The sequence below is a fragment of the Sebastes fasciatus genome, chromosome 5 (assembly GCF_043250625.1).
Source record: "Sebastes fasciatus isolate fSebFas1 chromosome 5, fSebFas1.pri, whole genome shotgun sequence".
Lineage (NCBI taxonomy): Eukaryota > Metazoa > Chordata > Actinopteri > Perciformes > Sebastidae > Sebastes > Sebastes fasciatus.
Window position 1 is genome coordinate 30,739,953 of NC_133799.1, and position 15,047 is coordinate 30,754,999.

At 39.3% G+C, this 15,047-nt stretch overlaps 2 protein-coding genes across 3 annotated transcripts in view; one reads left to right on the top strand and one right to left on the bottom strand.

The window, feature by feature from the left end:
• uhmk1 (U2AF homology motif (UHM) kinase 1) overlaps positions 1 to 15,047 on the bottom strand; it is a 123,973-nt gene that overhangs the window by 63,443 nt on the left and 45,483 nt on the right. The gene's annotated exons all lie outside the window — the stretch shown is intronic.
• Positions 1,929 to 13,020, top strand: LOC141768273 (meprin A subunit beta-like). 2 transcript variants are annotated; one of them, XM_074636401.1, is made up of 15 exons: positions 1,929 to 2,082; positions 2,265 to 2,292; positions 2,911 to 2,961; positions 3,055 to 3,098; positions 4,500 to 4,578; positions 4,682 to 4,799; positions 5,307 to 5,485; positions 5,644 to 5,862; positions 7,551 to 7,700; positions 10,588 to 10,803; positions 11,000 to 11,253; positions 11,898 to 12,108; positions 12,222 to 12,398; positions 12,480 to 12,736; positions 12,843 to 13,020. In XM_074636401.1, the coding sequence occupies exons 1-15, from the start codon at positions 2,041 to 2,043 to the stop codon at positions 12,846 to 12,848; spliced, it is 2,031 nt and encodes a 676-aa protein (XP_074492502.1). In that variant the 5' UTR covers positions 1,929 to 2,040; the 3' UTR covers positions 12,849 to 13,020. The 2 variants fall into 2 exon arrangements, with proteins under 2 accessions (XP_074492502.1, XP_074492504.1); XM_074636403.1 differs by lacking the exon at positions 10,588 to 10,803 and having other exon boundaries at positions 1,932 to 2,082.

Below are 15,047 nucleotides of genomic sequence, written 5' to 3' on the forward strand. Positions count from 1 at the left end.
GTGACCATAGGGACATGTTAAACTAAGGTGTGTCCTGTAAATAGCATCACAGGTATCTTCAAACTTGTAATCAGTCAGTCTGCCTATTTAAAGGGTGAAAAGTAGTCACTGTGCTGTTTGGCATCATGGTGTGTACCACACTGAACATGGACCACAGAAAGCTAAGGAGAGAGTTGTCTCAGGAGATCAGAAAGAACATTATAGACCTTCATGTTAAAGGTAAAGGCTATAAGACCATCTCCAAGCAGCTTGATGTTCCTGTGACTACAGCTGCACATATTATTCAGAAGTTTAAGGTCCATGGGACTGTAGCCTACCTCCCTGGACGTGGCCGCAAGAGGAAAATTGATGACATATTGAAGAGACGGATAATACGAATGGTAACCAAAGAGCCCAGAACAACTTCCAAAGAGATTAGAGGTGAACTCCAAGGTCAAGTTACATCAGTGTCAGATCGCACCATCCGTCACTGTTTGAGCCAAAGTGGACTTAATGGAAGACGACCCAGGAGGACACCAAATCATAAAAAAGCGAGACTGGAATTTTCCAAAATGCATATTGACAAGCCACAAAGCTTCTGGGAGAATGTCCTTTGGACAGATGAGACAAAACTGGAGCTTTTTGGCAAGTCACATCAGCTCTATGTTCACAGACGCAAAAATGAAGCATCCAAAGAAAAGAACACTGTACCTAATGTGAAACATGGAGGAGGCTCGGTTATGTTCTGGGGCTGCTTTGTTGCATCTGGCACAGGGTGTCTTGAATCTGTGCAGGGTGCAATGAAATCTCAAGACTATCAAGGCATTCTGGAGCGAAATGTGCGTCCCAGTGTCAGAAAGCTTGGTCTCAGTTGCAGGTCATGGGTCCTCAAACAGGATAATGACCCAAAACACAGCTAAAAACACCCAAGAATGGCTAAGAACAAAACATTGGACTATTCTGAAGTGGCCTTCTATGAGCCCTGATCTAAATCCTATTGAACATCTGTGGAAGGAGCTGAAACATGCAGTCTGGAGAAGGCACCCTTCAAACCTGAGACAGCTGGAGCAGTTTGCTCACGAGGAGTGGGCCAACATACCTGTCGACAGGTGCAGAAGTCTCATTGAGAGTTACAGAAATCACTTGATTGCAGTGATTGCCTCAAAAGGTTGTGCAACAAAATATTAAGTTAATGTTACCATCATTTTTGTCTAGGCCAGTTTCATGAGTTTGTTTTTTTAAATGATTCTGCTGAACCATAATTCAAAAACAATATCTGATTTTCATTAGTTAATTTTCAGTGAATTTTTATTTATTATTACTTTTGTCAGTTTCAAGTTATTTCAGTGACCATTGTTGGTTTTTCTTTCTTTAACGGAAGGGTACCAACGATTTTGCCTACGTCTGTAGTAGGTCAAACAAAATCATTAAAAAAGTCATAGTATAGTTTGTTGAAAAAAGTCATAGTCTAGTATGTCATAAAAAGCCATAGTAGCCTATAGTAGGCATATGTCAAAAAAGTCAGTAGTAAAAAAAATCATTCAAAAAACTCATAGTATAGTATGTATAAAGGTCATAGTATGACTAAAATTCATAAAAAAGGCCATAGTATAATATATCTAAAAAAGTCACAAATAAGTCATAGTATAGTGTGTCTAAAAAAGTAATTCAAAACTCACAGTGTGGTATGGTATGGTACAGTATTTTAGAGTTACATTAAATTAACATTATTTACTTTATTAATAAAGTTATTATTAAAATTAGTTTGTTGTGTGTCTTTATGTTTGAACTTTTGCAAACCATCTTCAACCAGTGTATGTTTATTAGTGTGACCACAATACTTAGATAAGCTAATCATGACTATTAAATTAATAATTAATTCAACAACCTTTTAATCTCCTTCAACCCGAATCATAAAAACCAGATCATGTGGATGTTGCGTGCACTGTAGTCTTTTCTACCTCTGTATAAAAACAGAAGCAGCAACATTTCCTCAAACACAGCAGGACTGAGGCAGGTTGAACCGACACAGTGAGTGAGTGTGTGTCTGCAGCTGGAGCCATGGCACTCAGGTGGATCATACTGTTCTTTGGCCTGGGACTAGTAAGTGGAAGCCTTTACATTTTTGTGAAATATTAACATATTGTATATCTCCAGTGCCAAACAATAACATTGTTTGGCACAAAGTTGAGTTGCTACCCAGAATGTCACTTCATTCTTTAGTAAATCATGTCATCAATTTTCCTCTATTGATTGATTAATGTATTTTCTAATGTAATTTCTAGGCTGCTGCTAAGCTAACAGGTGATACGGGTGAGTCACATATTATGATGTTTTGCATGTTAACTACTGTGAAAAGGTAGACAAAAACAAAAAAGTACAAGATTTAGGTTGGGGTTAGATTACACTCAAGACAAAGTGAGACGATTTAAAATACCTTGCCATCCTGTACACTTCATATACTGTACATTCAGCTCAACAGAGAAAGTTCTAATTTCCTACTTCTCACTTGAACATATTTTAGTGAGAAATAGGAAATGAGAACTTCCTACTTCTCACTTTGAGATATTTTAGTGTACTACTTTCTACTTCTTAGTAAAATATGATCAAGTGAGAAGTAGGAAATTAGAACTACTTCTCACTTGAACATATTTTAGTGTACTGAGGTGTCAGCAAATTGAATACCTGAAATAAATCTGTGGGGACTCTCACTCAGAACAAGTTGGAAGTCCATTTCAAATCTGAAAATAGTCAGGAGGCAAAATTTAAATGTAAGAATAAATAAGCTTTAAAATATATGTGAAATGTTTTACAGTTAACACGTTTAGGTTCTGGGGCAGGGCTCAATGCTAATACCAGTACAATAATAATTATGTTACTAAGATCATAATCCCATTTTTGAGCAGCATGTTATTGATTCTATATCTACAGAAACCGATGTTGACGAAGGCCATGACTGGGACATCTTAGACATCAATGAAGGTTTGTGAACACAATGTTTTTGTTTTGCTTTGTTGGATAATATGTCTATATCTTATATCTTTTTCATCAACCAATACAATTTTCCTTTTTCAGCGGCTGGACTGGACCTGCTGGAGGGAGATATCGAAGAGGATGAAGTAAGCTGCTTCAGTAATCTGCATATTCGGGCTTATTTGATTATGCCATTATATTTGTGTCAAAATTCTGGACATGATGGGACATTTTGAGCACAGAAAAAGATTTTTTGCACACACATACATTACATTTTTACTTCCCTAGTCAACAATGAAACCTACCTACCGGCTCCGTTTATTCGATATAAATATAATGTACCATTGGTACCAACCATGTCATACTAGCTTGTCGCAAATGAGGTTAAATAATGCTCCAAACTTACGCAAAATATTGGCGAGGAAAAACTGGCATGGCCATTTTCAAAGGGATCCCTTGACCTCTGACCTCAAGATATGTGAATGAAAATGGGTTCTATGGGTACCCACGAGTCTCCCCTTTACAGACATGCCCACTTTATGATAATCACATGCAGTTTGGGGCAAGTCATAGTCAAGTCAACACACTGACACACTGACAGCTGTTGTTGCCTGTTGGGCTGCAGTTTGCCATGTTATGATTTGAGCATATTATTTATGCTAAATGCAGAACCTGTGAGGGTTTCTGGAGAATATTTGTCATTGTTTTTTGTTGTTAATTGATTTCCAATAATAAATATATACATATATTTGCATAAAGTAGCATATTTGCCCACTCCCATGTTGATAAGAGTATTAAATACTTGACAAATCTCCCTTTAAGGTACATTTTGAACAGATTAATCGTGATTAACTATGGACAATCATGCTATTATCACAATTAAATATTTTAATCGATTGACAGCCCTAGTTAAAAGTTAAAAAAAATAATAGTATAGAACGTCAAAATATATATATATATATATATATATATATATATATACATATATACACATACACACACATACACAAAAATATTAAAAAACATACACAAAACTGATGTTTCCTCAAATTAAATTATCATTTGCGTGTTAATTATTTCTCTAATATATATCTAATTTATATCTATATCTTATATTTATATATGTGCAAAATTCTTAGTGAGTGCTCAAAATGTCCCATTAAGCATTAAGTGCAGCAACTAAAGCTGTGCGATATGAACAGTATTAATGTGACGATAGTCATAAGACTTAATTTTCTTAACAGATGTAACTGTACAATGATATCTGCTCACCAACATGAATTTAAATAATACCTATGTAGAGATGTAAAACCAGTTTAATAGATATAAAAGCTTACAGGTGGTGACGTCTTCTAATATGACGGAATACCATCATTGTCTTGAAGGACATTGAATTTGCATGACAATCAAGGAAAGCTTACAATTTAAAAACAGAAGGTTTCAGTTGTATCAACTTACAACCTCAATAAATCTGTTCAAGTCTTTGCTCTGTTTCTCCTTTATCCATTTCTAATTGTATACTTGTTGTTTTCGTTCATTCCCATCAGACATTCAGCAGAAACTCCATCATCGGAGACAAGTACCGCTGGCCAACAACCATTCCCTACTACCTAGAGGACAGTCTGGGTAAGAAACTCACATTCACAGTACCTAACGTATTAATATGGATATGCACCACATTGAGATGCTTTTTTATGTGTTTCTTTGTCTTACACTATGTAACGTGTAGAAATGAATGCAAAGGGAGTGATCCTGAAGGCATTTGACCAGTACAGACTGAAGACCTGCATTGACTTCACACCATGGAAAGGAGAGAAGAACTACATCTCTGTGTATAAAGGGAGTGGGTGAGCGCTGCATTTCTTCAGTGCTTATTACGTGCCTGCTGGTTGAATATGTCCTGGCACATGAAGCCACAAGACAAAACACTGCGTCCTTAACAAACGTTTATGACTACATTTAATGTGAATGAGGTCGCTTGTAGTGACAAACCCACAGAGAGTTATCACTCGACTCTGCAGTTCCCCTCAGCTCTACAGAACCTTTTAGCACCTTTCAGCTTATTGTTTTGGTTTCACGGCACACAACTTTAGCTATTTTCAGTGAAAAAGCAAACACAGGGCTTTCATCCAGGAGACCGCTGATCATTTACCCCAATGAAAGTGCAGTATTATTTCCAGTATAATGTGCTATTAGTTTAGGTTTATGCACAAATGCCAATCTTCTGATACTAAGGCTGGTTCTGTGCTAAAGCCGGGAGAGCTACAGACGTACATGTCATCGTCTGAAGGCCGGCCTTCTCTCCGGGGCTTAAAAGACCATTTAGTGAAAAGTGCATCTCGCTCTCTCCATAGGTGCTCCTCGTCTGTAGGCAACCGGCGTGTCGGGAAGCAGCGGCTGTCCATTGGTAGAGGCTGTGATGGTCTAGGAACCGTTGAGCATGAGTTCCTGCACGCTCTGGGCTTCTGGCACGAGCAGTCCAGAGCTGACCGCGATGATTACGTCGACATCATGTGGGATCGCATTGAACCTGGTAACATTGATTTGTAACACCTTGAATTGTCGTTCAAAACTTTTTTTAAATAAGCGACAAACTGTACAGAAACTATTATTTCTCCTCATACTATCCGAATCCACTTTCAAAAACAAAGGGCCGTATTCTTCCTGATAGTCTTTTTATGCCTTCCTCAGGTAAAGAGCACAACTTCAGAAAATACGACGACACAGTGTCCAGCGCTCTGGGCGTTCCCTATGACTATGGCTCTGTAATGCACTACAGCAAGACGTCCTTCAACATCGGCTCCGATCCCACCATCGTCACCAAGATCCCTGTCTTCATGGATGTGATCGGTCAGAGGATGGGGTTCAGCGCCAGTGACCTCGCCAAGCTCAACCGTCTCTACAACTGCAGTGAGTAATCTCAAGCGGTCATTCTGCCCAGCAAACAATAAATGAGACATAAAACCTGCACTTTGAGTGTTTGAACAGTCAACAAACTAAATCACCTCATAAAATAGGAATGATTTTTGTCCCATAATAACCTAGCAGATTTACAGGAAAGGTCAGAGTTTATCTAGCAGAAGATGATGCTCACCGGCCACTTTATTAGGTACAAGGTGTACCTAATAAAGTGGCCGGTGCTAGTACCGGGTTGTCTTCTGCTGCTGTAGCCCATCTGCTTCAAGGTTCGATGTGTTGTGCATTCAGAGATGGTATTCTGCATACCTTGGTTGTAACGAGTGGTTATTTGAGTTACTGTTGCCTTTCTATCATCTCGAACCACTCTGCCCATTCTCCTCTGACCTCTGACATCAACAAGGCATTTCCGTCCACACAACTGCCGCTCACTGGATATGTTCTCTTGTTCGGACCATTCTCTGTAAACCCTAGAGATGGTTGTGCGTGAAAATCCCAGTAGATCAGCAGTTTTTGAAATACTCAGACCAGCCCGTCTGGCACCAACAACCATGCCACGTTCAAAGTCACTTAAATCCCCTTTCTTCCCCATTCTGATGCTCGGTTTGAACTTCAGCAAGTCGTCTTCACCACCTCTAGATGCCTAAATGCATTGAGTTACTGCCATGTGATTGGCTAATTAGCTATTTGTGTTAACAAGCAATTGAACAGGTGTGCCTAATAAAGTGGCCGGTGAGTGTATATTGATAATCTTGGGCAATAATCTATAATTTATCAGCCCTTAATAATACCGGGGGATGCCACAAATTACTTATCATGCAGCCGTAGCTTCATTAATGCCGAATGTTTTCAGGCTTCAGATCAGTACACAGTTCTATGTTTTCTTCTGCATCCAGGTTAACTTCCTGCTCTCAACCTGCAATATCACCCCTCAGTTATCAAGCTGACTGATCGAGCACTGGGTCATATCGATATCTTGTTCCTTTTATCACTCCTCTCATGGAGGGCAAATAAAAGCTGGATATGTGATAACATATTTGACCAAAGGTGTCCTGATTAAAAACTCTTACATAAGAAGTTTCCATCAAATAATTGTTGCGACTGGTGCGCTAATGAGAATGTACATTCATAGTCTGGCATCCACTACTGCCTTTTATAGACCTATTTCTCTTGTGAATATCAATTTTGGCTAAAATACTTGATAAAACCCTAGAGCCTATTTTACCTTCAGTCATGGCACCTGATCAAACGGGGACAGTCTAGAAACAACACAAGGAGATTATTAGGTCTAATAGAATATTCTTAAAATCTGTATTTACAGTAGATTTGATCATCGGTTGTCGCGATGCTGTTAATTTGAAGTGCTCGACCATTTTCAGCTTGGAAACACTTTTGTAAACTGGTATAACTTTACTGTACTTTACTTAAAATCATTTCAACAAATTTAAGTGGAATATGACTTGGCTCTCGTTATTTAGGCTACGGTTGCCTGGTTTCTTACATTCTGTTAGAATGTATAGAAGTGGCGATGTATCTATATATTATCTATGCAAAAATACAGTTTATTAGCATTCCAGGATTATGACAGGAATGGTAAAAAACGTTCCAGTCAAACGAGATAAAAGTCTCAACTCACTGTACTGAAGTATCTTGATGACATTGTTACTGTTTTCTCTCCACAGCCACGTCTTCTAACTTTGTGGACAGCTGTGACTTTGAGTTGGAGAACATCTGTGGGATGATTCAGGGTCCTGGCAACGCAAAGTGGGAACAACGTAGTTCTGTGAGTGGAGGACCTCAGACTGACTTCTCCAACATGGGACAATGCAAAGGTGACTGTCATTGAAAACAAAGACATGTTATGGTTCATGTTATGTTCAAAGTCCAGGACTTTCATTTTTATATCTACTGACTGACTGCAGTCCCAATTTGGCATCTTGGGTTTGAACATTTTTATTTATTTATGACACACTGGAAAATGCAGATAAAGTAATCTAATATTTTACACATACACATCTGTGCTGTTATCCAGTGAGCAATTATTAAAGAAAGCTAATCACTGTATCATCTTATAGCCTCATATATAGCTGGCCTTGGTGTTAGTTTCCGAAGACATTTTAAAAACAAAGGTGTCTCGAGTGATTTATAACATAACCTGTACAAAGTACAGGCTGGTAGTAAAAACACAGATAAATACCTATTTATTAGTGATTTATTAGCTACAATTTAGAGTGTGTTTCTTTCATTAGTTGTTATAAAAAGCTGAAACATAATTCTGGGATTCAAAATTGCAGTACAGTGTCATGGATGTCTCTGCTGAGGGTAGAAAAACTGTTCAGGAAATGTGCTCTAAGTCCAGGCAGTACGACCTGGAGGAGATTTTAAAGTTCTCTATATGATATCCAGAGCATTAATACAGTATACATATTATGTAAGGGATAATGTACAGGTCATTGTTGTGGAATAAACCCTGACGCCGGGGCCACACAGCGCGCATCATGCTCGCGTGACGGCAGCGTCACGTCGTGGCCGCGTCATGCCCACCTAGGGTGTTCACACTAGACGCGAGTTACCCACGTCTCAGGAGCGTCCCGGAGCTACCTGTCAGCTGTGTTTTTGCTGTTGCTGACAGCCCTTTCTTTCTACATAGAGTTTGCCTTTTAATGGCCTTTAACTTCATAATAAATGTGATTCATATTTATTTAAGACAAAAAAGGGTAAGAACTGTGTGGTAATTTGTAAATATTATTAAAAACAAGCAAATAAATTCATACATAAATATTAATATATAGCCCATATAAATCCCTCTTTTCTGTCAGTGAAGAGGGATTTATATATATATAAATCCCTCTTCACTGACAATGAGGAGGGATTTCTATGGACTATATATATATATATATATATATATATATATAAATCCCTCTTCATTGACAGTGAAGAGGGATTTCTGTGGGCTATATATTAATACAAAAAAATAAATAAATACATTAGTAGTAAGAGAGAGCCTACAGCAATCCCTCTTCACTTTGACTGGCACAGTTTTAAACAACATTTCCAGGGGGTTTCGGGTTCCTGTTTTACAGCATTCCAGGTTGCGGCTTTTATCGAAAACGACTTAATTTACATCTGGGGCGGGACAGCAATTTACATTATAAATGCTGATGTTCCGACATCTCAGGCAACTTGGAGCTTTTCACCACCTTGTTGCTGAACTGCGCCTTGATGGAGAAAAACACCTGAAGTATTTCAGAATGATAAATATAAGTAAAGTGGTTTTTTTTTATTATTATAAAACAAAGCAAAATAAACAGTTTCGTTATTTGTTAACCTTTAGAAAACGAAAATTATTATTAAATATCTTTAAAAAAATTAAATAACACCTCTAAAAGAAAGAACAATAAAGTTACGTGGTGTTTGTTGAGAGAGAGAGAGAGAGAGAGAGAGAGAGAGAGAGAGAGAGAGAGAGAGAGAGAGAGAGAGCGCATCGGAAAAATACTGCCAACTATCACCTGATGTTCTTATAACCTATTAACCCAGTCTATTATATGTATAGCATATGTAGGGTTTCTGCTATGACTACTACAGTGTTTACATAATTAAAAGCCTGTACTATATTAACTTGATGGAAACCTGCAAGCAGACAACTGCTTTATTTAGAGTATTTCAGAATAAAAGCATTGTGTTAATGAATGAATGATTCTGTGCACTAAAAACGCTAGAGGACTTTTATTTTGAGATCTAGATAGGAAGTGTAAAATATTGATGGTCAGTGACATATTCTACAGATGTCTAGACATGGAAACTGTAGTAATCTTGCTCATATACTGTCAATAGATCACCTTCACTGTCTGTTGCTGCTGGGAGACGCAGCCGAGAGGTAAGCGGCAAGCGTGAAAAATAGGCGAGCCTTCTATTCTATAAAATAGACGCACGTCTGACGTGCGTCTGACGTGCGTCTCATGCGGGCAGTGTGTCCACTCTAACCTGTTAACATGGACGCCGAAATAAAAAACAACACCCGACGTTGCCGTCACGCGAGCATGATGCGCGCTGTGTGGCCCCGGCGTCACGCCAGGGTGATGCAGAGGGGTGGTTTATTTCACAACAATGACCTGCTTGCTGTAAATTATCCTGCTATAAATAACAGACTGTAGAACGCAGTGATTGACCAATCAGAATTGAGTATTCAACAAAGCCGTGTAATAAACATATGTAATATATGTAAAGATATAGGCCTAGTTGAGTAATTTCTACCTGAACAGAGAATGAATTTGCTCTCCCTCTGTGTGTGTTGTAATCTGAGTTTTTCTGTGCTTTGTTGACAAAGCCGGGCCGGCCGCACATGCTTTTAGTGCATGTAAGCGTGCACCACTTGCTAGCTCACAGCCGCTGCTCTGCACTGGTCTCATACGGCGGTTACAGCTGATAACGCCGTCCCGGCCGACGGCATCGCCACGGAAGCGTAGCACTCAATCTACGGTTCCCTCCCAGGTTAACACTGTTAGCTCTGTTTCTGTTGTTTTCACTATTAGCACCTTTAACTGCTAGTCGCCAGCTCAGCCATCGCCATGTTGAGAGCCGTGCGGATTGATCCCAATCTCATATTAAGCACCTTTAAGCATACTTAATTGAAAATGATGTAGAAGGGTCTTGAATATGGTACCATAAAATGTAATATGAGGTCATACATTACCCACTGTTGTCTCCTCCTGCCCTCAGGAACAGGCTACTTCATGCACTTCAGCACAGCCTCCACTAAACCCGGTGAAAACGCATTCCTGGAGAGTCGTTGGCTTTACCCCAAACCTGGAGCCCAGTGTCTGCAGTTCTTCCTCTATAACACCGGGGCAGATGATGATGTCCTCAATATCTGGGTACGAGAGTATGACGAGGCCAACCTCGGCGGTAAACTGAAGCTCTTCAAGAGTATTTCAGGTAACACATGAAATAATACATATTGTATGATATATAGTATAGTTATAATTAACATGTTGTGTAACCAGAATAATTTGAAAGAAGCTGAAATCGAATCAAAAACTCAAATATTTCACCTACCACCATAGTAACCATAGTAATAAATTAGTGATTCATAGTGTAATATTAATGTCTATTCTATCTGTTCTCTTTACAGGAGGCGTCATGGGCTCCTGGGAACTGCACAACATCAATCTGAATGTGACAAAGAAGGCCCGTTTGGTTTTTGAGGGCGTGAGGGGAAAGAACCCATCGAAGGGAGGTCTCTCTCTGGACGACATTAACCTGTCATCCACAAATGCTCAGCACATCTGGCACATCCGCAACATCACCCGCCTGCTGGCCATCACACCAGTAGGAAAGAAACTCTACAGCCCTCGCTTTCTGTCTCCAGCAGGTTACTCCTTCCAGGTAAATTCCGTTTAAAGAGGATCTATTATGCTTATTTTCAGGTGCATATTGGTATTTTAGGTTTCTACTAGAACGTGTTTACATGCTTTAATGTTCAAAATCGCGTTATTTTTCTCATACTGACTGTGCACCTCTTATCACTTGACAAGATTGCTCAATCAAACCTAACTTTTCGGACTCCGCTCCAACTAGCTTTATTTGACGCTGTGCCAAACTAGCCGCTAGGCAAAATGTGTTACTTGGTGACATCACCACGTTACAAAAGAAAAGGCGGGACTTCAAGCAAGGCATTTCAGGCAGTTCAGGAGCAGTGTTTCTGTGGGAGAGAGGAACTCCCTTTGGCGTGGGCTTTGGGCTTTGTAACTTTGCAGACCTTTTACATGGACAAAAAAACTATATAACACACTAAAGGAAAGGGAAAAAGCACAAAAGCATAATAGGTCCTCTTTAAATATTTGATTCTCTCAATCTTGATGAAATCCAAAGCTTGACACACCTGTTGTGCGTAGTTGTGGTTGCTATAAGCTAAATATGGAGAAATGCTGTTCTGAGGAGGCGTTAAGTGAATGGTCAATTGACATATGTTACCATCATATGCTGGCACAGTATTTCAACGTTACTTCATACTGCTCTGTGATCTCTAGGTCAGTGTGTACCTAAACGGAATAAGCGACCGTCCAGGATACATGGCCACCTACTTCTACCTGACCTCAGGCCCCAACGACCACAGACTCAAGTGGCCGTGTCCGTGGCAGCAGGCAACTATGGCCCTAATGGATCAGCAGTCTGACATCAGACAGCAAATGAACATGCACCGAATGGTCACCACTGACCCCGACAAGAAGTCCTCTGACGGTAAGAGAAGGGTGGATAACTCGTAGTAGTGCAGCCACTCATTCTGTTCTTTATACAATGAATTGTTGCTTTGTTCGTCAAACAGAGAATGACAGTTCACCTGTTTGTCCCAGGCACTGAGTACTACTGGGACGATCCCAGGAAGGTGGGCTCTAAAGTGACTGCGTCTGATGGCAGCTATTACTATCGAGGCCCAGGCTTAGGAACCAGTAGCTTCCTCACCCACAGCAGACTAAAGAGCAGAAACTTCATCAAAGGAGACGATGCCTTCTTCCTCTTCAGCCTGGAAGGTGTGGAAGTCATACTTTATACTGTATATTTAGGATCATCCCGTCTCTGAAAGGTCACGGTTGTTGTCTACTTGTCCTCAGATATATCCAATCTGCTGGTACCTCAGCCCCTACCCTACTCTGCAGTCCACGCTGACCCCAGTCTGATGAAGGCAGCAGACCAAGGTGCTCCGCAGGGAGCTAATAACCTCACGCTGGTCATAGCTGTAGCAGGGTCTGTGGCAGCAGCCATGTTGGTGGTTACGGTGCTCATCGTAGGGAATGCCTTGAGGAGGAGGAGGAGACACCAGGAGAGCGACAAGGCGGTGATCATACAGGACATGCCTGGATTCATGGAAGTGAGGGTTAAACAATAGCACTAATTCATTATAGAAAGAATTTACCATGCCTCATTTGTGCCAACGCATCTGAATGTACTAAATATATATGTCTATTTCATTACAGGAGTAGCCGACCAAAGATTTACCATGATGTCCCGATAAAAGGAAAACATCAGCACTTATCATAAGAGAGAGCGCATTACTAAATTATCTGTTTAATCAGACTGTCACCTGACTCCTTTTCATGTATCATTTGAATTTGTATGCTAGAAATAAAATCTCTGACAGCATGCATGCTCAAACCATTTGTTCCCGTCTTCATTACCAGTCAGGGAGTGACTGATTTACAGTATTGTGGTTACTTTTCAAGACCTCAACCATGTAATTGTAAACTGTGAGGGTACTTAGGCATAATCTGACCCGCCAGATGATTTGTTACACAGAACCATTTGAGAAGCCGTCATCGCAAACAGACACTTTCAAAACATACTTGGCAGGTGATTGGATGAACCATCTGTCAATCAAACTCTTGCCGAAATCAGTCAGGAGAAGAGCGAAAACATCTCAACATTTTTGTAAATCAAAAAAACAAAAGTCTGATGTAAATTTTAAATGAACGGAAAAACTGCTGCTAAGAATAAAACCTTTGATTTGAACATGCTTTCTCTTACTAGTGTATTATCTATTTGAGTATAGTGAAATTAAACAGTCATTCCCAACGACTGGGTCGGGACCATAGGCTGTATATAAAGATGGACGACATGACAGCTCCCCAAAAGTGATAGTATGTCAAAAAAGGTCATAGTATAGAATGTCAAAAAAAAACTCATAGTAAAGTATGTCGAAAAAGTCATAGTACAGTATGTATAAAAAAGAAAAAAGTCATAGTATAGTATGTCAAAAAAAATCATTGTATAATATGTTGAAAAAATAAAGAATTCATCATGTAGTATGTCAAAAAATTATAAAAAGTCATAGTATAGTATGTTGAAAAATAAAAGAAGTCATAGTATATGTAAAAAAAAAAATGTAAAAGTCATATTATAGTAGGTTGAAAAGAGTCATAGTATAGTATGTCGAAATAATAAAAAAAAAAAATCATAGTATAGCATGTTGAAAAAAATAAAAAAAGTCATAGTATAGTACATCGAAAAAAGCCATAGTTTAGTATGTCAAAAAAATTAAAAGTCATAGTATAGTATATATAAAAAAAGTCATAGTATAGTATGTGGAAAAAAAAAACATTTGAACAGTGTTAGCAGAAGCTTTTGCTAACTTTGTTTGGTAAAGTTGGAAAGATATTCACAGATTCAAACTTCCCGGATCAATAACTCATAAGTGAAACATTGTTAAAACACAAACGACGGCTCTTTCTAACCATGGTAAGGAAGACAACGTGCTACAACCTAATTTTAATCAAAACATCGGTTGTAGAAATCCAAGATTATATCAATTAGCATTAAAGAATGGCAGAGCAGAGCGCCAATAGTTTTAATAAGATCTTCTAATAGTGTGCAGATATCACTAAGTACCATATTAGTTTTCATAAAGTTGTTGTGTAAAATCGCTGCAGTGATGACATGACTTATTAATTTATTTATGGTTTATTAGTTAGGGACAGATACAGTATAAATAGACAAAATGAAAACGGCTATCCGATGCAACTATCAGACTGTCTCCAGTGCGCCACCGCGGTGCGCCACTCTGCCTCCTCCAGTCACCTCCACCCAGCACATCTTCACCAGTCACCTCCACCCAGCACATCTTCACCAGTATGGAGAGTGTAAATTAACAAAGTGTGGAAATAAAGCCAGTGACAGCTGTCACACAATCGTTACTCTCCATATCCTCATTATCATTATCAGTCCTAATCATAATGCAGGACAAGTTCGCCATAACAACTTAAATAAATAAATATAAATAGTGTACACCTGTCAAACTTCCTTTTTCTAATTATATACAGGTGGGGGATATTACTGATTGTCTTGATCATTTTAAGTGAATGGATCAGTTTGATTGCTGTAAAAATATAAACACAGCGGTGAGACTCGGAACATGCTGCATGGTGCTGGTGGATATACCGTCACTGTGAGGACTACGTGACGTGAATGACAGAATCAGGAGGGAACGAGTGTTCAGAGTCCTCTTCACCTACAAACACCTCCATCTCTGTGTCAGAAAAACTCCTTTTCTCTGTCTTCCTCTCGGGAGTCGCCGTGATTCACCGTAAAGATCAAACAGGCTCATTCACATGCAGAAACATTCATGAGGTGCTTTGCATTGACCATTTATGGTTGAAAGTGGGCGTGTAGTGGGCGGAATATGAGGC